The 22,186-nt window shown below is 49.0% G+C and overlaps 2 protein-coding genes across 3 annotated transcripts in view; one reads left to right on the top strand and one right to left on the bottom strand.

Annotated features, from left to right (window-relative positions):
* Nucleotides 1-8,431, bottom strand: part of ACSS1 (acyl-CoA synthetase short chain family member 1) — a 35,840-nt gene extending 27,409 nt beyond the window's left edge. For both annotated transcript variants that reach the window (XM_065631070.1, XM_065631071.1), the window contains exons 1-2: nucleotides 8,144-8,431; nucleotides 4,217-4,313 (exon numbers count right to left, since the gene is read on the bottom strand). In XM_065631070.1, the coding sequence (XP_065487142.1) occupies nucleotides 4,217-4,313; nucleotides 8,144-8,414 (368 nt within the window). In that variant the 5' untranslated portion in view covers nucleotides 8,415-8,431. The remainder of the gene's footprint in view (nucleotides 1-4,216; nucleotides 4,314-8,143) is intronic.
* Nucleotides 8,432-18,119: 9,688 nt separating this feature from the next.
* Nucleotides 18,120-22,186, top strand: part of TTBK1 (tau tubulin kinase 1) — a 118,582-nt gene continuing 114,515 nt past the window's right edge. The window contains 3 exon segments of the mRNA XM_065630936.1: nucleotides 18,120-18,149; nucleotides 18,151-18,182; nucleotides 18,184-18,262. Of these exon segments, the coding sequence (XP_065487008.1) occupies nucleotides 18,135-18,149; nucleotides 18,151-18,182; nucleotides 18,184-18,262 (126 nt within the window). The 5' untranslated portion in view covers nucleotides 18,120-18,134.

The raw sequence follows: 22,186 nt of genomic DNA, 5'->3' as shown, positions 1-22,186 counted from the left end.
CCTGCTTATATATGGCACTTGATAACACAGTGCCCTTTAAAACCCAGGCTCAGCAATGCATTGGGGAATTCCTCTGCAAGGTTGCAAAGCTCCTGGGCCCTGACAACACCCACAGAGCAGGACGAAACACTCCCAGCTGGGTTGCACCCTTCTGCCAATAAATTCAGCTGGCTGCTCAGAGCAGCACACTCTTGTGGGTTAACTGCTACTTTGTCACTGTCAATGGTTTTACAGTGGTTTAGCCTCCAGAGAGCCAGACCTCTTGATAAAAGGTTGGCATGATCTGTCCCCACTTTGCTGCCTGGAGCCACCAAATCCCAGGAGGGCTGCATGCCCTGCTGTCACAAAGTAGTGAAAAAAACAAGTCTCCTTCCTTCTCATTCAAAACTGGACATAATATGAAACCTAGCTGAAGTTCTACTTGATAAAAATGAAACCCAGAGGGGAGAAAAAAGCAAAAGAGAGGCAAGATATATTTTTTTTTTTCCCCTGAAAGGCTTGAGTTGCATCAGCTGGAGAGACAGGACAAAACTCAGCAATGAAAAATACCTTCACAAGTGAGCTTGTATGGGCAGCAATCATCATTCAAGAGAAACTATCTTTGCCAGTAAGGAGATGTTTGAATTCCACTCCTAGCACTGAGCATTTGAACCCACACTGCATAAACACAACCCACCGTGCTGACAAGCGTGCAACAGGGATGTAGGCTGACGTACAGCACAGCCCCAGCAACTCTTTGCTTGCTCCATATTTGGCAGTGAGTGAGACAGCAGGGGCAAACAGCAGCTCTTTTTTCTCCCAAGGATGAGCAAACTGGGACAGCACTTTCCAGTGCAGCTGCATTTTCTTGCCAATGCATGGAGGAGGCCCTGCTGATTGAGGCCTTCCCCTTCCTTAGGGAGAAGAAAACCTGTTCCAGCCCTTTTTCTGCACAGCTGCCTGCTTCCTTTGCAGGCTGTGATGGGAATGGGGACAACGCTCAGCTGCTTTCTTGCCCCTTGCAGCTCCCCAGAGGAGAAGGGAGAGCACCCATGCCAGCAGCCACATCTTTCCTTGTACCACCCAGGGTTTATCTATACGGAGTAGCAGCTCATAGCAGCAAGCTTTGCAAAGCAGATAATGCAACAAACTGGTGCCTTGTACTTTTCTGCATGTAAGACATGGACACATCCCAGTTGAGGTTCCAGGACCCTCCTCAAAGCCAGTCCATGAGTCAATGGCCAAATTAAAGTCTTCACTTTGACTTTAAGGCTGCTGTCCCATTAACAGTGCAACCAGATCCTAAAGAAAGGGGCACATCTCCTCTGCCACAGGCACCAGGGGTTTGGTCCTCCTGATATCCAGCATCCCTTTCATTCCTTCTTCACGCTGGTGCTGTCCTGCACTGAGGTTGGTGTGCAGAGATCACTCTGCTACACCAGGCTCTTAGAGGATTACTCAACCAGTATCACAGCTTCTGGGCCACCTTTTGTTCTGTTACACTTTCCTTAACAAAACCTCTAGCTAAACCAAGATGCTACTGCAAAAAGATTTCAGCTAAGCTTGGCCTCAAACATGCCTTGGAAAACCTTAGTGACCCATTTATTAATAAAACCTTTAAAAATGTAGCTCAAAGGTCATGGAAAAGGCAAAACTTGATTCTCTCCTTGCATACACACCCATATAATATCACTGTTTTCAACAAAGCTATTCCTGAGAATGAGATAAGCAGAGAACCAAGTGACCTGTTTTACCACATTGTAGGACCAAAGTCTCTTGAGAAACCGTATCACTCAAATGCAGTCACATTTCACCAAGAGTATCAGGCAGAAATAGGAAAATGGTTCTCAAATACAAGCAGCAGCTTGAAAATAGGGGGTGCCAGCTTGCCTTTCACTTGGATGTGCTTCTTTCTGGTTGCCAGTTACTTTATCTTTGCAAGGCTGCAAAAAGATGGATTCAGTTTTCAGATGTGGGTTACTTGTCTTCAGGCCACAGCAACCACAAATCCCCAGGTTGAAAATATGCTTTCCTCCAAATACATTTCAGCATGGTGTCACAGTTTAACCCAAGCTAGCAATATAACCACGATAGCCACTATGCTACCTGACGGGCTGCCCTCCTTCTCAGGTTAATTAGAGAACAATTCCCACTTCTGACCTACCCTCATTTTCACCCCTGAGGCATGAAGAGAACAGGAAAAGTAGATATGCCACCCCAAACTCTGGAAGAAACCCTGGATTCCATCTCCTTTTTTTTTTTTTTTTCACGACCAGCATGGTGAAAGCAAAACTCAAAGCATTTAGCCAAGCTACCCAGTTGGTTGCAACACATTTGTATCACAACATGCCTACACAGCCTGCCAAATTAACAATACCAAGATTAAAACCAATCCACTCCTTCCACAGCTTTATATCAGCAAGTGTTCATTTCTGTTGTGTGGAGCACCAACCTCTCAAAGCTATTTGTATACCCACTCCTCTCTGCTGACCAGCTTCTTCACTCCAATGAATGTTTTCAGGAGCTTTGATAAATGCTGAAGGTGAACTAGACCACCAGAACCTATTTAGATTCAAGAAGCTGCAGGAATCTGAACTATCAACAAGCTACAGAAAACATTTTATAAAAGAGTCAAATGCCAGGACTTCCTATGTCTCCTCTGCTTTCTGATGCAGCAGATTAAACATCTGGCTCCCTAAAATACATACTGAAAATGTACAGGTCTGGGAAACCTTTAACTCTCACTAGAGAGACAGATGATTGTCCTGGTTTTGTTAAAAACAAGACCAGTTCTCTATTAGTGAGTTTTCCTTTCAGCTAAGTTCTTCTAAGTAACTGCACTTTTCTGAATTTAGCTGCATGTTCTTCAGACACTGCTCGCTCTGGAGCTGATAACGGCAGCAATGGTACGTAGAAAAGGCCCAGGTTTAGACTTATTGCTATGGTAGCCAAGGTTACTGATAAATATTGCACGTCCCGTAAGTGAGAGGGGTGTATTTACAAGGAGGGGCAAACACAACAGGTGACTAAAACGGAACAAGTATTCCATCCCATCCACATCATACAACCTATAAAAGTGGGAGATCACGAGGGTCTAGCTCTCTTCTACCATGGCTGGCTTCTGAAGAGGACCCTGCCTGTCATGCCTGTGATCCTGGGCCTATTTCCAGACCCTGAATCCAGTTGGAGTTTACTGCGGTGTCCAGCCCAGGACTTTGGGTGCCTGCCCTGCAGCCACTAGAGCAATGCTGCACTACCCCAGGAAATTCAACATTGGTCTTGTATATTTTGTATTATTTTCTCTATTTATTAGTAGCATTAGTAAAGTATTTTTAACTTTTCCAATTTGTATGTCTCTCTCCCTTTTCCTCCTATTACCTTCCCTTAGTGGGGAAGGCGGGGGGTTAACAGAGAGCATCTGCCACAGTTTATTGTCACCCTGCAGTAAACAGTGACAACGATGTAAAAGTCATTTTTGCAGGCAGGCCTGTCTCCTAAATGAGGGCACATAGCAGGGAGAAGAGAAAAATGCTTGAATCCTACGATCAATAGCAGCAAATACAAGTCAGCATTGCTCAGAGCAACCTCAAGGTTGCTCTAAACTGCACTAAGAATGGGGAAGAGGAACGCAGGAAACTTCAAATCCTCTCCAGCCAGGACTTGGTATCATGCTATTGACCACTATTGACCATCAATACAAGATGGCTGCATAAGACATTTTGCTGCTATGCTGAAACTGAAAGCTGCTCACAGAAATTTCCCCATGAACACTTCTAACAAGCAAAAAGAAAACTAGCAGATGAGAACATAAACCAAGAAGAAAAACCAAGCCTTTCTCTTCTAAATGCCCCCACTCAGAGAGAGAGAGAATCTACACACAGGCCTGATTAACACCCTAACTAGAAGATGATGCCAGATCTCAATCTGAAATATTCAGTAGCTGTCACTAATTTACATCCACTGTAATATGTTTATTATACAGGTGTCTAAGATCAGGGAGCCTCTTCATGAGGAAGCCAAGGGAAGAATATTATTGCTCGGTGGGAACATGCCTCCATTTTTCAGGAGCTATCTTATCATGACACCACAACCTACCCACAGTGATGTGTCTGCATGTCCTATGTGCTGGAATACCTTGGAAAAAAGCAGAGTTTCACAGAGGCCCCATTTCGGAGCAGCAGCTCTTCTCCCCACCACATTGCCAGGCATTGTGAAGCATCACGAGAAGGTGCCATACCTGTACGTGACATGCACTGCAGTGCCAGGCTCATCTCTCTCCCAAATCAAAGCCACTCTGTTTGGAGACTTTTCAACATGTCGGTCCAAGCAATTCACTGAAAGAAAGAAGTTTAAACAAACCTATCATATGCAAGGTGCTCGGTTAACTTAGCTTGGTCAAGCATAACAGCAAGGTAGCATAAGATGAAACATCACTTGTTAGTGAGCTAGCTATACATTCATTTATAATGCTGGGAAGTTGTCCTGTACAGTGGTAGCATTTGTAACAATGGTAAAGCTTCCCTTTGCCATATCTCTATTATGTAAATACTACCAATAGAATACTTAATTGGTCAAGATGCCTTAGAGATGGTATCCCTGTGAGTGGCCTCAGCTCAGCTTACCTTCACTGTCTCAGCTTAAACGAGCCCAAATCTCTCCCCTGCTCCCACCAGCACAAAGACAAGATGCTGTTTTGATGTTTTTGCTCCCCAGAGCAGCATTTTACTGCATAAATCTGACAGACTATCTTCCCCAGCCTGCATTTTTAGCACTGCATCATTTGAATTTTCTAATTAAAGTACATGTGAAACATTTTTATTCCAGGGTATAACGAATCTCAGCTAACTGAAAGCATCTAAAACTTTTTGAGACCTAGGGTAAACTCACGGAGTAGAGATAGCTACACATTACCAGCCATCTGAGAATGGTGAACATGTCTCAAGCTGTGTGCTAGGCCTCCTAAAAACTGAAGGTATAAAATTACCTTCTGAAGGTGGATCTCTCCCCTCAACAACTAGAGGTAGGGAAAACCTGAACAACTATGAGATGCTCAAATGGACTTAATGACAGCACCCACTAAAGAAAGTTATAGAGAATCTAACCAAGAAACCTGCTTGCATGTTCAGCAGCAATTTGCCTGATTGTTAGACATTAACCTTGCAAGTATTAATTCCAAGACTAAACTACGCGTATTTATTTCACTATCATCTTCCAAAGGCAGTTACTTTATTTCAAAGACAACTATTAAAAACCAGTCAGGCATACTCCTGTGTAACCAAGAGAAAACCCTTAAAGAAAATGCTGAGTTTCGGGTCATACTTCCTGGAAAGGTTAATACTGGTGGGGACAGATCTCACTTTTCCAGATAAATTAAGAGCAACAAAAGCTGCCTATTGCTGTCACAATTTGTAAAGTTTAAGTAAACTGCAGCCCAGGTGTCAGCATTGGCTGTTCTGTGTTCACAGCTGATTTACACCACCACACATAGGGTGGGAATGTGCCCCTAAAGGTACAGAGAGAGAAATGCCTCAGAATTTGGCATATTTCATTACAAGAACAACTGTCAATCTCAAAAATACAAAAAGGTGCCTTTTAGCTGTTTAAAGTCTTCAATTTTTTAATGTAAATTCCTGCAACAATACTATAAAAATAAAAGGAAATTAAGCCATTTCTTAGGTCATCCTAATACAATACAGGATGACAAAACCTCTGATGGGGAATGCTTTAAGCAGTTATACACCAGTTTCCTCTGCCATACATCCATCGGTAACTGGATCTGCTGCAGCTTGGTCCCGTCACCCTTAACAGCTCCCACCTCCAAGCTCATTGCAGCAACACCCTCATGTAATGTGCCACACTGCAGTAAATCACATTAACAAGGATTCATTGCCCAAGCAGCACTTCTCACTTGTGAGCAGCCATAATAGCCTTCAAGGGGGAATTTCTGTTGCACCAAGCTCCAGCTGAGCCAAGTGAGAGCTTTAGCTTTTTGCTCAGTTAAGAACTGGGAGGTAAATCAGGGACAAATGCTATTATTTCCTTCCTGATCTTAGGCTTACAGCAGTGTTTTGCTCATTTTACAAAATACAATGTAGTGACCTTCCCCTTACTGCTAGATCGTAATGGTTTCTCCATAAGTGTTCTTGCCTCCTCAACAACACTTGGAAATGATTCATTACAGCAAGACATGCTCCTGTGAACCTGGTGCCTTGAAAGTGCAGTAGTTTGCCAGGTTATTTTCCTGGATAGGAGTTACAGTGCAATAAACCCAGAAGCACTGAAGCTCACAGTTCCCCCAAATCCTGCCTCATCTCCCCAAGCAAAGAGCAGCAGATGATTCAGTTGCCTGTGGTCCAGCTGTGTTGGGAGATGGGCACACAGGATGCTCTGGATCAGGGACCTGAACTGTTGCCATGTTTCTGCAACTAGCATTCAAATCAAGAGATCAAGGGACAAAACCAGAGCCTCCTAGCAGAAAACCAGTCACTCAGTTGTGGCTGAGTACCATCTTCATTGTGCTTTAAAAGAAGAAAAGTGGCAACACCAAAACTGTTTAATTCTGTGCATCTATGTTTCAGTGGCCTATGATTATTTTTTTACCTATGCAAAGAAAACTAAGTGGCATTTAGCACCTGCAGAAGAAGCAGACACAAGACATGATCTAAAAGCAGGTCCAGCAATATCTGGATTTCAGACATCTGACACGTGGTATCCAAAAGAAGGTGATGATCCTGCCCTACAGAGGAACGACACGGATGCCTGAAAGTCCTGGTGCTCAGCCAGTATCTTCCTTTCAATAGGGACCAATGAAAACAGAAGTCTGGCTAAAATCCCTCTGATTGCTTGGTGCTGGAAGCAGGGCTATACTCACATCTCCATCAAATTGGCATCCACTGCTGGGAATCATCTCCTGGGAGGAGATGCTCCCCTGTGCTCTTTGGAAAGCCTGAGGAAGGTTTGTTCTTTTGCTGTCAGAAAGGTGGACAGAGATGTTACAGTTCATGCACTACTGAACTGCAGTCTGGTGCTTCAAGCACTCTCCCAGGAACAGGAAATGAAGTTAAGAAACCTACATCCCTGTTAAAAGACTTCACCACCGAGTTGTACTCTAGACAGGGCTGGGGCTTACTCCCACTGAATGAAGCAGGACCACAGCACAGAAGAGCCTTCAAAGCACATACAGCCAGGAAGAAACTCAGAGGTAGTTAGGACCGTCACGGCAATTTTTTCTCTTCTTTCATACAGGTAATAAAGTTGGAAGAAAAGACCCAGTTCTTTGTTTAAGAGAGAAAAGAGGCTGCAGCTTCCCCTGTAAAAGATTTGGATTCGCACCGTTGCCCACCTTTGGTTCATCTTTTCATGCAGGGCCCACCACGGGACCAAGCAGCACCTTGCAGCCAGCCACTGGGGACGAGGGCTGCATGGCCGAGGTCATAAAATGTCTTGAGTTGGAAGGACCCACAAGGATCATCAAGTCCAACTCCTGTCCCTGCACCTGACCACCCCAAGACTCACAACATGTGTCTGAGGACGTTTTCCAAACACTTCTTAAATATTGTCAGGCTTGGGGCCATGACTACCACCCTGGGGAGCGTGTTCCAGTGCTCTACCACCCTCTGAATGAAGAACCTTCTCCTGAAATCGAACCTAAACCTCCCCTGGCACATCTTCTTGCCATTCCCTCGGGCCCTTAGGGGAGGTCGAGGCACCCCTGCCAACACGGTCTTGGGGATGCCACATCCCAGCCCTTCGGCAGGCCTTCAGTTGCCTTCGCCCCGCCTGGACCTGAGGAAGATGTTGGGGCTGCAGTAGCTTTTCTGCAGAAGCGATGGGCAGCCAACGGGGAAGCAGCGCGAGGGAAAAAAGCTTAGCCAGGGTTATCCTCGGCTTCGGATCTTCCCCCCACTTCCCAGCATCTCGCAAAGCCTCTGGCACATTTTCTCCCAGTGCCGCCCAACCAAAATCCTCATTTTTTTCTACCAAAGAAGACCGCTGGCAAAAAAACTACTCCAGCGGGAGCCTGCCCGGCGGTGGTCTCCACTTCTGCCCTCAGGCCGGCCGGGAGGGTCCCCACTGGAGTAGTTTTTTTGCCAGCGGTCTTCTTTGGTTGAAAAAAACGAGGGCGGCGAGGCGCGGGGGATGCGCGAGCCCGGGGACGCCTTACCCGAGACGTTGAGGCGGCCGCCGAGGAACCAACGGGCGGCGCCGGCGACCGGGCCGGCCTGGCAGGCCGTGTGGAAGGGGTTGTCCCAGCGCAGCACCCCCTGGGCCACCTCCGCCCAGAAACCGGCCGGGTCGCGGGCCGCCCGCTCCTGCCAGACCCTGTACCCGCCGGATGGCAGCGCCACGGAGCACCCCCAGTGGCTGCAGCAGCGCCGCCGGAGCGGACGGCTGAGGGCGAGGACCACCCGCGCTCGGCCCGCCGTCAGAGCCATGGCACACAGCCCTCCGCCACCCTCAGGGCCGCGCCGTGCCCGGCACCGCCCCCGGCCACGGAACAGCCCCCGCCCGGCGGGAAAGACCGCCTGCGGGGAGGGACTGGCCCGGCGGGGCGGCTCCGGGAGCGCCCCACGGCCAGAGTCAGCCAGCGACCCCACAGAGCTAGAGGCACCCCACACCCCGAGGCACCTCTGCGCCCCTAGGAGCATCTCACACTTCAGGACACCTCTGCACCCACACGGCTCCAGGATCGTCCCACACCCTGCACCCCTAGGAGCATCCCACGCCCAGTGAGACACCCCTGCACCCTCACAGCCTTGGGAACAGCCATAGCACTCACACAGATGCACTCCCCTCACAGACACCTACCCACATGCACCCCTGCGTGCACACAGCGCTGGAGGCAACATCGCCGGAACCCCAAAGGTACACCCTGCACTTATACCATACTGAGAACATCACCTGCACAGAGATGCAGGCAGAGGTTCATCCCTGCACATACCCTCCTCACTACAAACCCAGGTGTATGGGAATATAGCGGAAGATTTGGCGAGGAGGTTGGTTAAATATAAATACACTCAAGTGACTTGCAGCTGTCTGTAGAAAAGCACATACATCACACTAATTGTTTTACTGACCTTGTGTGCTTGATGAGTAGAACCTCTGTGTCAGATAACATAGCCCTGTGAGAAACTCTAGGCACCTTATCACTATGTCTGAGATTCTCGCTTTGTTGTGAGAAAGAGCGGGAGGCTGCGCCTGCCTGAAGCCTTGAAATACAGGCGAGCTCAGCAGGCCCAGTGATCTTCCAGCGGGGCTGAACTTACCAGCGCCTGCGTCCCCGCTTGTGTCACCTCTGCCTGGGAGCTTAGGTGCAACTTCGGAGATCCCCCAGTAGAGTGGTAACTAAAATAAAACTTGCTCTTTGCAATGCATTTGTGGCCTCCGGCTCTTCTTGCAACGTGCCTGCACATGTGTTCACGCCAGGCGCCCAGGTACAGGCATGCACATTAACACATACAGCAACACTCAGCCCACTCACACGCACTGTCCTGTCAACAACTGATATCCGTCACCGCATGCCAGGACACTGGCCACAAAGTCAGCACAGCGGTGGCACAGTCCTCACATGGCCTTACCAGCCCTCATGCACAGGCAGTGCTTGTGCACATGGGTAGGTTGTGAACACGTCGTGTCCTCAACTCACTGCAGCATGTCATACTCTTGTCCCCTCTTTGCTTGAAATGGAGTCTCTCAAAGTGGGTACACATGCAATTTTTTGCTCAACAGCCCCCTGAGCATCGTCATTACCACAAGGTGGGGCTCCTGTCTTTCATATCACAACACGTCTTCATCTTAATCTCAGGACCAGATTTAACCCTGATTTTACAATGCAAATCCTGAAGAACAAGCAGTGAGATTTTACAGGAGGTAAAACAGCGCATAGCAGAGATTTCTTTCCTGGCATGAAGAAACTAACTCTTTGAGGCAGTTTGGTCCAACACAGAGTTTGAAAACCCTTATTAGACCAGCAAGGTCTGGGCACCCTTAAGAAGTGCCAGACTGAGTGCCAATTCGGCTCACTCCCAGAGTTTGGGCAGCCACAGCACGTTTCACGTTCAAGATTAAAAACTTGAACCTACTCTTTATGTTAAGTTGAAGCTTGTTCTGGCAGTGGTAAAGACAAGAAGTGTTTTCTATAATTTTTTCCAATCCTAGAAATAGCACCAGACCCTTTATCTAGGTAAATAATGCAAATTTTATCAGGATTTGGATTTCTGACACGTCTGACGTTTTCAGCTGTGCTTTATAGGTGATGTACAAAATAAATATACTTTTAACTTCCTTGTAAAGTTGGCATTACTGCACTGCTAATACAGCCTGGTATTCCTTCGTTGTGTTTTTTGAACGCCAGTCTCTCAGTTTGCCCGAGTTACAAACAGCAGCACGGGTGGGTGCCACCTGGTGCCAGATAGGAGTATGAAGAGGTCTTAGGCTTTCACTGGGTTTGCTTAAGGATTGCTCCAAAGCTTTCTGTCAAATATTATTTATATGCAAATGTGCTGGTTTGACTGAAAGGGGGTTAATTTTCTTCATGCTGTTAGAAAACTTCCTTTTTTGTAGCTAGCATGGTCATTGTTTGGATTTAGTTTGAGAACATGAAGATAAAACCCCAGGACAGAGTTAATGTTTTTAATTGCTCTGGTCTGAGAGCCAAGGACGTTCTGAGCTCTGCCCCAGGTGTGAGGCATCGAGGAAGGGAGACATAGATGGGGCAGAGCTTGACTGACATCCAAACTGATCAATAACAATATTCCATCCCATTGGCATCATGCTTCATATTTAAGAAGAGTTGGGATCTTCCGGTCAGGGCATCGGAGTCAGGAAAGAGACTCGTTCAGAGGATTTCTGTTTGGGAGTTTCTTTAATTTGGCCTTTTGCCATCCTGCCATTTTGCAGACGCCTCTGGGCCTTTCAGCCTTTTTCTCTCTTCTTTCACTGGGATTAGCTGTTCAGGACCAGGTGCTGCTTCCTGGGACTGGCTGCTTGGTGCGGACGGAATTTGTGAGGAATTGCATTGAGTATCTTTTATTTTATATTATATTTCCATTATATATATATTATTATTACTAGTAGTATAGTACTGTTATTTTGTTATTTTATTAAACTGTTTTTTCTCAATTGACAAGTTTCTTCTTTCTCTTTTGATTCTCTCCCCTATTCAGGGGAAGGGGGGAGCGGGGGAGAAGGGGAACTGCACGAGCAGCTATTGTGGCTATATTGTTAGCTTGGGTTAAACCACGACAGCAAATCACACACACCATTCCCCTACTCCAGGATTTCAGAGGAATACTTTTCCTGAAACAAGCAAATGAGTTGTCAAAAAAACTAAGTATGAATTTAAATACTTTGGCCTGAAAACCTAGCTGCTTCATTTGCAGACCTTGAAATCTTCTGGAAATGGTGCCCTTCTCTGGTTTTCTTCCACATAAGACTGATTTTTCTTTTCCACCGTCAAGTTTTGTTTTACTGATGCTTCACCAGACCACCACCCACCCTCAAGTTTTGACCTTCTTTTTCCTCAGAAAAAGCCATGACCATCATCGACGCAGCTTGGATGTAATCCAGCCTGGAGACCACCCAATCGTCTGACTCAGCTGACCTGCTGGGCAGGACGAGCACAACCCCAAATCTTTCTTGCCTCCAAGAGAGCTGAGGAGAGAGGAGATGAGTTCCTGAGATTTTGCAAGGTCCATTTATCCTAGCTATGACTTTCTGGTGGTGAAGGCTGGCATCAGGCTGTTGACTTTTGAGAACCAAAAGGTGTTACAGCAATTCTCATTATTAAGCATAGCACTTGGGTATGCCAGGAAAGGCTGGTGCTGGATGAAAGACAGGTTATGGGATTGCTTCCTGCATCCACTGTGTGTCCATTTGGAAGACCCTCCTGGCATTATGGAGTCCAAACAGCAACGCTGGAGTTGCCAAGTCTGAAGAAGTCCGGTTATTGTGATTGGCAAATTCTGCCTCTCTATCGTGGCTCCCAAAGGCTTGTGCCTGCCAGGGCAGAAAAAGTAATTCCCTGCTGCAGCCAAGTCCCCTGGCAGTTGCACATCCCCCTGAAATCTGGAGCCTTCAATGGGGCAGTTGATAGCTCTTTTAGCACCTTTTGTGCCCCACTGTGCCTGTCCCCATGTACACACCTAGGGTGGTACCAAGGTGCTGACAGACACATCCTCCCCTACCCCAGGGCAGGGTGACTTCACCTCCACTCAGCTGATGGGGCAGGAGGAGTGGGACCCTCAGTCAATTGACAGGGTCCTCAACAAAGGAGGTGCCCAGAGTAGCTGCAAAGCTTCTGGACCATGTTGTAATGCCCACAGCCAGATCTCACCAGGCTATAAAATGGGTCCCCTGCCAAAGACGCCCTTTGAGTGGTCTTCTCAGAGCTGTGGGTCTGTGAACTGGAGCCCTCCTCTCAGACTGGGATGCCGTCTAAGGAGACTTCCCAGGATTGAGAGCGCCTCGTCTCCTCATTTAGGTGAGTGGTTATTTACTGGATATATCCTTGAATGAGTCCTTGCCAAACCCAGGCAAGTGTGAGCCCTCACCTAACCCAGGCAAGTGATTATTTCTTGTGGGTATCCTGGAGTGAGAGGCCTCCAGTTTTGTTTCTTGTGAGTGTATGCATGCACGTTGTGGATCCTCAGTATTCTTATGTTGTCGTACCCAAATAATCTCCTCAACTGATATCCGAACCTGTATTTTATGTTGTTGGAGTGCTAACTAATTGTATAAACCCTGTTTCTAGTCGGTTTATTGGCTACACTTTTTCTGGCTAGAATAAAGTCTGTTTTGGAACTTGTTGTCTGACTAAAATTGACTTTTGGGGTGCCTCCATGACAGCCTCCCAGTCTGGCCAGGCAACCTCACTGCCCTGCAAGGAATTTTAGCAGCTAACAGGCTCACCTGCTGAACAGCTGAAGTCCTAGGCATAAATTAAGGGTCTTCTGTGCTGATATCATGACAGGCACTGATGAACAAAGCCAGAAGTGGTTTTAGTAGATGGTGAATTTGGCTGCAGGTATCTGTTGTGATCAGAGCTGTAGCAAAAAAAAAATATCACAAACAAAACCAAAAAACCCACCCTCCCACATATTTCTACTCCTATTCTTACTGATACCAGCAGTTATTTATTTGCCTCATCTTTGAATTCTGCCAGTATATACAAGGCTTACTCAATGTGGTGTGCAAGCCCTAGAAGTGCCAGCATAAAGCTGAGCACAGAAGAGGTGTTTGCAGGATGGGGGCATTCAACTGGAAGATCTCAGACACAGGATTTTTGTCCCTGCTGGGTTAAAGAGCACCTGGCATCCTAGCAAGCCCGGCTGGCTTTTCCACATCCATCTCTGGCCCACTGGAGACAGACTGAAGCCTCATCCTTCAGGTGAAGCCATCTTGGTTAGAGCTGGGATGCCACCAGGCAGGCAATACTAGCTGCAGCCTCCACATCACAGCAGCTCTCCACGGGTTCATTTTGCATTCACCCCACAGACCACCTCCTGCTCTCTCTGGTGTGACAGCCTGGAAAGCACCAGTCCTGTACCACTGAGGAGAGAGAGAATATCAGGGGATTTGTCTGCATGTGCCCCTCTCCAGGGCACAGATACTCTATGGGCATGCACACTGATGCCCTCCGACCACTTTGCTTTGCCTTTCTATCTTTTCTATCAAAGCAAGTATTTGACATGAGTTATGTTTCCTAATTGCTCGTCCTACTATTTTTCCCTTAGTGACCTAAAAAGGAGAATAAGAAGATGGTGAAATCCATGACTGACGCTTCACTATCACTGTTCTACTCCTAACCGTACTTTCCAGTGGTCTTCCCACATGATGTGTACACAGCTGATATCTGGCCACACAAAGAAAGGCAAGGCCAGGCAAAAATGTCATTATAGAGCCAGGTATACATTGGGCTGCGTTAGAAATCTTCCCAAGTCACAATTAACCCAGATTTTAATAAAATCTTTTGATAATTTTCAGCCATATTTGGGCATGCAGATGAAGTTGGACACGTTTCCAGGTGTCTGTTCCAGTGGGTTTGTGGGCCCATTCAGCTCTATCTGCAAAGGAGAAGGTTCAGAGGGAGGTTTAAAGCAGGGATGAAATAAAATTTAAATGCAGGTACCACTTTAACTCAGTAGCACAGATCAGCATGGGCCTTGGGTCCGAAGCAATTGGAACCAGAGTGAGTTTGAAGGAGCAGAGTACTCAAGCTAATCAGGGACATAAATCTTTGCCAGATCTGCCCACATCTAGCCACACCTGAAGTAAAGGTCTAAACAGTGTGAAAAATACAGATTTGCTGCACTTCCATTATGAATGTGTAATAAATGACCAGTAAGTGAGAAAGGAGAAAAACAATACTTAGAAATATCCAGATAACGAAAGTGCTTTCAGACGGATGTAAAGAGACTAAAATCCATCCTTAACATTATAGCACTGTCTTGCAAACATTTAACTCAGGAGATTGCAAATATTTTCCTCAAATTGACTGCAAGGTTTGCATTTGTTGTATATAATACAAACAACACTTAAAAGTGTTCAAAAAATAATGAATAAAAATGCCTTTCTCCTCCAGGCATGTTTCAAGATGTGTTATATAAGCTCGTTATAAGGCAGTAGGAGACCAGTGCCCAGCTGAGCACAGATACAGCACCATAGTCTGCACTGGTTTTGCTATGTGCTTTGTTCCAGAAAATCCTTGCTGATGAACCTCTCCATCATGCTGGCTTCCTCTTGGGCAGCACTTGGGGCTGCCCACCTTGACGGGGGACTGAAGGCTTCAGCACTAAACTCTTCCATCCTCTCCAGCTTGGTACTGATGCCCTGGATGCAGTGTCCACATGTGGCAGAGGCCCACTCGGGCAGACTATTGCCTAGTGGAAACAACTGAGAAAGTTAGGAAGCCTCCAGCTCTCCCTTGACTTGCACTTCAGCTCATCAAGTGGTATTGCCTTCTCCTTTCAATTAAGGTTAAAGAGACACAAGTTGCAACATAAATGTGATTGTATGAAAAACTGCTTTCCCAAGAAATCACTGGAGATCTTCCAAACTGGCCTGGACAAGTCCCAGTCCTAAATCTGAAGTTAGGCCTGCCAGCAAGACAAGGCCCTCCCCAGCCAGTGCCTAGTATCTCAGTAACCAAGCAAGGTGGATGCAGTGGTTGTAGCAAGGTTCAACCTAAAGGTCAAGTCAACAGGTAAGTTTGTGGTGGTGATGAGGTGGGTGTGAGGTCAAGCCACGTAGTCAATCTACAGACCAGATCAGGTCCAGTGATGGTAGCCTGGCTCAGTCACTGTCCAGTGATTCCCAGCTAGGCCCATACTGACAAGGCAGCTTCAAGCTCAAGCCAAGAAGCCCATCCACAGATAATGTCCATGGACAGGTACAGCTGTGGCTGAGCTGGAGATCAGCACAGCATTGCTCAGGCAGGGACTGAAGACTAAGCTGAAATGGAGCTCATGGGCCCATGGACAGGGTGTGGGTAGAACCCCAGTGAGGCTGGTAAGGCCCTTTAATGCTTATTAGTGCACTCAGAACCACGACAGTCTCTTCCAATCCAACTCTGCTGCTGGGTCTGTGCTTGGTGCTTCACCAGCCCTCTGAAAAAGAGGTCTGAAGGGCACCGAGAGGGCCTTTGCAGGGGAAGACAGCTTTCCCACCTTCTCCTTTTTTTTGCTGGCTGCCCTCAAGCCCTTTCTAAGCCAGCACCAGGAGCCAGTGCTTGGGGATACAAGTGATGGAGACTTGACTTGCAGCACAGAGAGGTCATGCGGCAACTGTCAACCATCTGTGGAACAGACCTAGAATCACAGGGGCCTGGGCATGAGGATGCAACTGCTTGTGAAGGGTCGTGTTATAACCTGGGACCTGTGGGATGAGCTGCTGCAGGGCTGGAGACTCCCTGGAGTTTGTGCAGGATGCTTCCACTGAGTAAGCCCTCAATGCAGGCCATGCAAGGCCACCTCCAGCCAGTGGAGGAACACAGGGGCCTGGTAGCCCTGTTCTCCCTGCTCTGAGTCGCTGGGCTGGCCATGGTTGTGGTGGATCTGCCTTTGCACAGGCACATCTGCAAGGAGGTCAGTCTTCGTAACATATCCCTCTTATTACCACCCTGGCCCCAAGGGACTGTTTTGAGAGGGAGAAGAGTCCTGGCTGGGAAGTACATCCCATGAGGGATTGGGGAGCACTACAACCCTGTGGAAGCTGGTGTGACATCCCACACATGAAATCAGATGGGAACCTCCAGCTAGGGACCCAAAACAGGCTGGGTCACTCTGGTGAGGACAGGGATCAGGCATGAGTGTGTTGCAAATTCGTGGAGAGGATCTGGGAGCAGTGTCCCTTGCAGTGTGTTGCATGAACATCTATAGGGCATGGGACAGTGGACATCCATAGTTTGGGCACAGGCAAGAGGTACAGCTGGGGATATGGGCAATGTGCAGTGTATACCTGGGACAAAAGGGAACAAGAAACCACAACCATGCACACTGCACAGCACATCTGTTGGAAACCACGTGCCTATCAGCGCTCCGAGTACAATGTGAGTACCGGTGAGCTGGAGCATGGATAATAGCACATCCCTGAAAGCAGGGGCATAGCTGTGTTACTCAGAGTGGAGTAACAGGGGAGTGACTGCCCAAGGACAGGTGCATTGCTCAGCTGCATGTAGGCAGAGGCTTACTTGTGTGAGCCATTTCTGTGTGGTGCACTTTTGGCAGCACTGGTGCTACACTCAGCTGTGGGCTGCTGGGCTTCTTCCCAGCCCTGGTAGGGCAGGACCTGGCCCTGTGCAGATGCAGACAGTTCTGGTCCTTGTGCTGCAGTGTCTGGCCCAGTGCTGGTGGTGCTGGTCCCAGTCCCAGTACAGTGCCCAGCCCAGATTATGCTGGTGCTAGCACTGTCAGTCCAGTGTAGTTCACCAGTCCCCTACTGGTGGTGCTAGACCTGGTGCTGGCCTCAGAGCATTGGAGTAAAAAACCCCAGGCCGGTACTGCTGGGGCTGACTTCACTGCCACATCAGGGCAGTGCCAGCCCCACATTGGTGATGCTGCCAGTCCCGGAGCAACACAATGCCCAGCCCCAAGCAGATGTGCTGCCTCTGGCCTTGGTCCCAAGACTGTAGTGGCCAGCTCCATGCTGAAGGTGCTGGTGATAGTCCAAGGACCAGTAGGACAGTCCCGGTGAGACAGTCCCAGGACCAGTGTACCAGTCCTGGTCAAAGCACAGCACCTGTCCCTGTGAAGGCAGTGCCAGCGCTGGTCCCGGTCCCCAGGCCGTGCAGCACCCAGCCGCATACTAGTGATGCCAGTGCTGATCCCAGCAGCCCAGAGATGAGCTTGCACTATCCTCGTCCTGTCAATGCCCGTGATCGTGTGTGCCGTGCTGGTGCCGGTCCCAGGGCGGGGCAGTCCCGTGCCAACCCTGCTCCTAGCGCGCTGCCGTGCCGTGCACAGCCCCACGCCGGTGCGGTGCCCAGCGTCCCGTGTCTCGGCATGCTGCAGTGCCCAGATCCGTGCACCGGCAGCCCGGTGCCCGGTGCCGTTGGCGATGCGGCGCCCAGCCCCACGCCAGGGCCGGCTGCAGGTGGCGGGGGGGCGGGCCCGGGGCGGGCCCGGCCGGGCAGGGGCGGCCCGCGGGTGATGTCAGGCTGATGCTGTCGGTGCGGCGCGCGGTGCATTGTGGGCGAATCCCGCCGGCCGCCGCGGCTCCGGCTCCGAGGGGGAGAATGCGTCCGCGGCCGGCCGGCCCCATAGCCGCAGCCGCAGCGTGCTGGGCCCGCGGCACCGAGCCCAACGAGCCGCACTGAGGGATGTGGGGCATGCGCTGCACACGCCGGCCGCAGCGGGAGGCGCCGGCGGCGGCGGGGCCAGGTGAGCCGGACCCGGCCGGGGCGCGGCGGCTGTTGCGGTCACTGGCAGGGGAGGGGGAGTCCCGCTGGCGGCTGGAGGGACGTGGGGCCGCGGACGGCACCCGGCCGGGCTGCGCCGGCCCGCTCCGCGGCTCCGCGCAGGGCACTGTGGGAACTGTAGTTCGCCCCTCCGCCGGGTGTCGGCTGCGGAAGGGGAAGGGTCCCGCGCGGAGGACTCGGGCTACCAGCATGCCCGAGGTGCTGGGCGATCGCGACGCGGAGTGACGGGCCAGCGTCGCCAATGAGAAGGCGATCCGGGGTGGGGCGAACCATCTGCCGAGAGGGGCGGTGGGGGGTGGCGTGCGGGCAACTGCAGTGCAGGGGCGGACGCGGCCACCTCCTCGGCGGGGGGAGGCGGGGCTGCCCGAGGTGAGGGGCAGGGCGTTGGGGGGACCGGGGCTTGGCAGCAGCTCCTCACGCCCCGGCGCCTCCCGCTCGGGCTGGCTGCGGGCCGGCGGCTGCCAGGGCTCAGGGCGAGGCGCGGGGGGTGCCCGCCAGGGAGGGACGGGCGGTGGCCTCGCCGGGGCGCGGGCAACGGCAGTGCTGTGTGGGGCGGCGGGCGGACTGAGCGGGGGTGCCGTGTCCCCCCGCGCATTGAAAGGCTCCGCCGAGGAGGGAGCGGGCCCGCCGGGTGGTGCCAGGTGGCTCCGTCGCCCGCCCGACCTCCGGTGTTGGGGTGGGGGCTGACGCGTGAAGGCAGCCGGCGGCCTTGTGTCAGGCAGCTGAGCTGATGCCTGGGGGGTCGTATGGGGGAAACGCCGGGAGGGTGTCAGCGAGGCCAGGCTGCCGGCATAAGCATCCTGTTCAACCAAGAAAGCCAGCCTGTTATGTAGAGGCTTTTGGGGAGGGAGCGTTTTCATTCCATTATTTTGTGATAACTTCTTGGTCATAAAGTCATTAAATAGTTTGGGTTGGAAGGGACCTTCAAAGGTCCACCCACCTGCAGTGAGCAGGGACATCTTCAACTAGATCAGGTTGCTTGGAGCCCCGTCCAGCCTGGCCTGGGATGGGGCATCTACCACCTCTCTGGGCAACCTGGGCCAGTGTTTCACCACCCTCACTGGAAAAAATTTCTTCCTCGTGTCTAGCCTGAATCTCCTCTCCTTTAGTTTAAAACCATCCCCCCTTGTCCTATAGCAGCAGGCCCTGCTAAAAAGTGTGTCCTCATCTTTCTTATAGGCCCCTTTTAAGTATTGAAAGGCCGCAATAAGGTGCATGGGTTTGAGGCGGGAGGCTCATTAGCTTTTGCAGGGTGGGAGATTTTACTCCTGTGTGTGTTGCCATGTCCTCTGCAGCTTTTTAGCTTGAAATCCTCTGCCATTGTGTCTTTATTGCTTGCAGTGCCCAAGTTTGCACTGGTGAATGTGACTGTAGTCATTATGCTTTCCCTGCACACAGGGAGAGGACGTATCCAGTAACCTGTGTCTGACCCACTGAGAACTTTCAAGATGAACACCATGACCTTGAAGTGCATTTTGTGTTTAACGAGGAACCAGTATGCTTTATGAAGCGCTGGATTGACGCTGCCACTCCATCAGTGTTGCTGAACTACTTGCATGCCAAGTTCATGAACACCTGTGGGTTTTTTTGGGGGTGGGAATTTCAATACCTGTTGGTATCACGTTTCTGACCAGTCCAAATCAGCTATATATTAAAAACTTTCTTCTATATTTTTGAATTCCCTTAGGCTTGCAAGGAGGAACTATAGACAATTTGATTGACAGAAGGAAAGGCTTCCAAATTTTACCATTGCACATGAATTTCTTGGTATTCCTTGTACTGTCACTGAAAATGCTACATTTTAGCAACATACTTCTTAGTGAGTCACAACAGAAATTTTCAGCCCGAGAACTTTGTATGAGTGAAATTTAACCTCATGTTGCATGTGAGACAGGGTGTGTTAATGCTCTCTCAACACTAATGCTTACAGATGCTGTGCCTATACAGGTGCTATGACTAAAGGACGGTGTGCAGCAGTACTGTCTTACTAGTGGTTATTCACCACATTTCAATGTATCAGCTTCTTTTGAGACGATATCTCAGTATAAGAGGGGCAGGTTAGGAATTATGTGTTAATGTTTTGGCTTATTTTACTTTGCGTGCCAGTGATCATCCAGCTCATAACAAGCATTCTCGTGCTGATGTATGTGGGATCAGAAACTTTTGACATGCAATGCTCATGAATGGTGTATGTGGTGTCCACTGCTGTTACTTTCGTGTTCTGTGTGCTTTTGCATGCTTTATGATAATATCCTTCCTTCAGGAATGGGCAAAGTTCCCGTTCTCTGACTGTCAAAGGAAAACACTGGAAGTATCTTTCCCTTGCAGGGAATCAGGATCAGTCTTGGGAATACCTGATTAATCTTTTTTTTCTTGGAATAGTCAGCAAGAGGGAAGTTTGATCCTCATCAGTACTCTTGGTCCTCCAGTAAAGGAGTGTCTCTGGTGTAAGGAAACCTATTTCACTAGCTCCCACGGTTGATGCTAATGAAGTGGCACTCATGGCTTATCTGTGGATTTCCTTTCCCTTCCCTCTCCACCCTATTCCCAGTGTTTGGTGGTGAAGGCAGGTCTGTCTCTACACTGCAACTAGAAGCGTGGACCTCTCTTCCAATGGAAGTGTTTGGTATTCATTTTTTTTTCCAAAGCAGGAATGATCAGACAGATCCAGGAAGATCAGAATTCCTCTTTCTTCTTTATCTCTAGTGCTGGGTTCACTTCATTCTGTTTCTTGCCCTCTCTTACAGAAAAATTGGCACATGGCTTTATAGCTTATTGGGTAGCCCACTGCTCTTTTGTGCGTCTTGCTGTGCGCTCACCTCTTCAATTGTGTCCTGTCATTTTTCTGCCTTGGTCTTATTTGTGTATGTACCAACGTGCAGGGTACAGATAAACTCTACAGGAATGGCTCCCCAGTCTGGGAAGGCCCTAGATTGGATTTATTTGCCAGAGCTCCATAACAACCTTCCAGTAACATTGATTCACTTTGAAAACAGAGCAGAAGACAGAAACTAGGGCCTTATAGAGGGATATGCCTCTATAAAGTCCTCAAAGGCTTCGTAAACTGTTCCCTCATTTTTAAGAGTTTGTTGGCTTTGTTGGTTTCTTCTTCTTTGAACATTGCAAGGCACAGCCCAATATTTGCTGGGGTGACTGTGGAAGCATTTACTTAAAGGGTGTTTAAACTCTGCCAGTTTACTGAATAAGATACAGAATGGGCACGACTAGTGCTTCTCTTCCCTTCTTGCATCAAAAATAACTAAAAAGTGGCTATTCCACTGAAACACCCTGAAATCCACTTAAATGTCATTGTCCAATTGGAATAAATGTTAAGATTGCTTTGGCAGATAGGAATGGGGAAGGCCGCCTATGAAGCCTCCCTCCCTAGGGCAGAGGAAGAATGGGAGAATCTGTTGGATGTTTATTTAAGCCTTAGGAAGGAGAGGTGGGAGGTGAAAAAGATAATGAGGCCATGGAGTCCCTATTTGGGTTCAGATGCGTATAAGAGTCTCACTAGTTACAAACTGGACAATGACAGTCCTCCATGTCATGCAGGACCACTTCTTCGCTACTCAATAGCTGTTTACACGGGAAAGGGTCATTTTGGTAGTTGAGAAGGAAGATATTGACAGTGTGATGGACTGTTGATGTAATCAAATAAGATGTACTTGGAAACCTATTCCTTTTGATGTCAAGCCATGTCATCTTTAATTTGGTGATCAATATGAAAGGAACAAACTGCAGATCATGGGTTGAATGCATCTGTATAGGTGCAACGGGGAACAGAGGGAATGCTTGTGGGTGCAGATTTCCTCTTCTTCGGAGAAATGGGGCAGCCCAGCCTTAAACAGTTTTAGTGTCAGCCTTGACAGATGGAAGTGTCCGCGTGACAGTCAATGCTAGGAGGCTCAGTGTCAGCCCGGAGGCTGTGTGTATACGAAACTTTGGTGGCCTACTGATCAGATATGGAGCGATTGCGAAAGGGATAAGGAGAAGTTAATGTCTAGTGAAAAGGTTTCGATTACAGGATTATAAACCCAGCTGCTCAGGCCAAAACCTTGTATTACTTCAGTCCTTTTTCTACTAGTGACCAAGAGATGACGCTTAAGGAAAGGCTGAGAGGACACAAATAACATGCTTGCCCTAGTTATACCCTTCTCGGTGTTGCAGTCTGCAGGTTTTCAGTCTTTTTATTTGTTAGCCTGAATAATTTTGCATGTACACAAGGTGTATCATTCCACCGGTTAACAGCTCTCTGTTGTGAAACCTAGCTATGCATTCCTCTGTGTCTTC

The sequence above is a fragment of the Caloenas nicobarica genome, chromosome 3 (genome assembly GCF_036013445.1).
Source record: "Caloenas nicobarica isolate bCalNic1 chromosome 3, bCalNic1.hap1, whole genome shotgun sequence".
NCBI lineage: Eukaryota > Metazoa > Chordata > Aves > Columbiformes > Columbidae > Caloenas > Caloenas nicobarica.
Note: the sequence above shows the minus strand (reverse complement) of the source record. Positions and strands in the feature narration are given on the sequence as shown.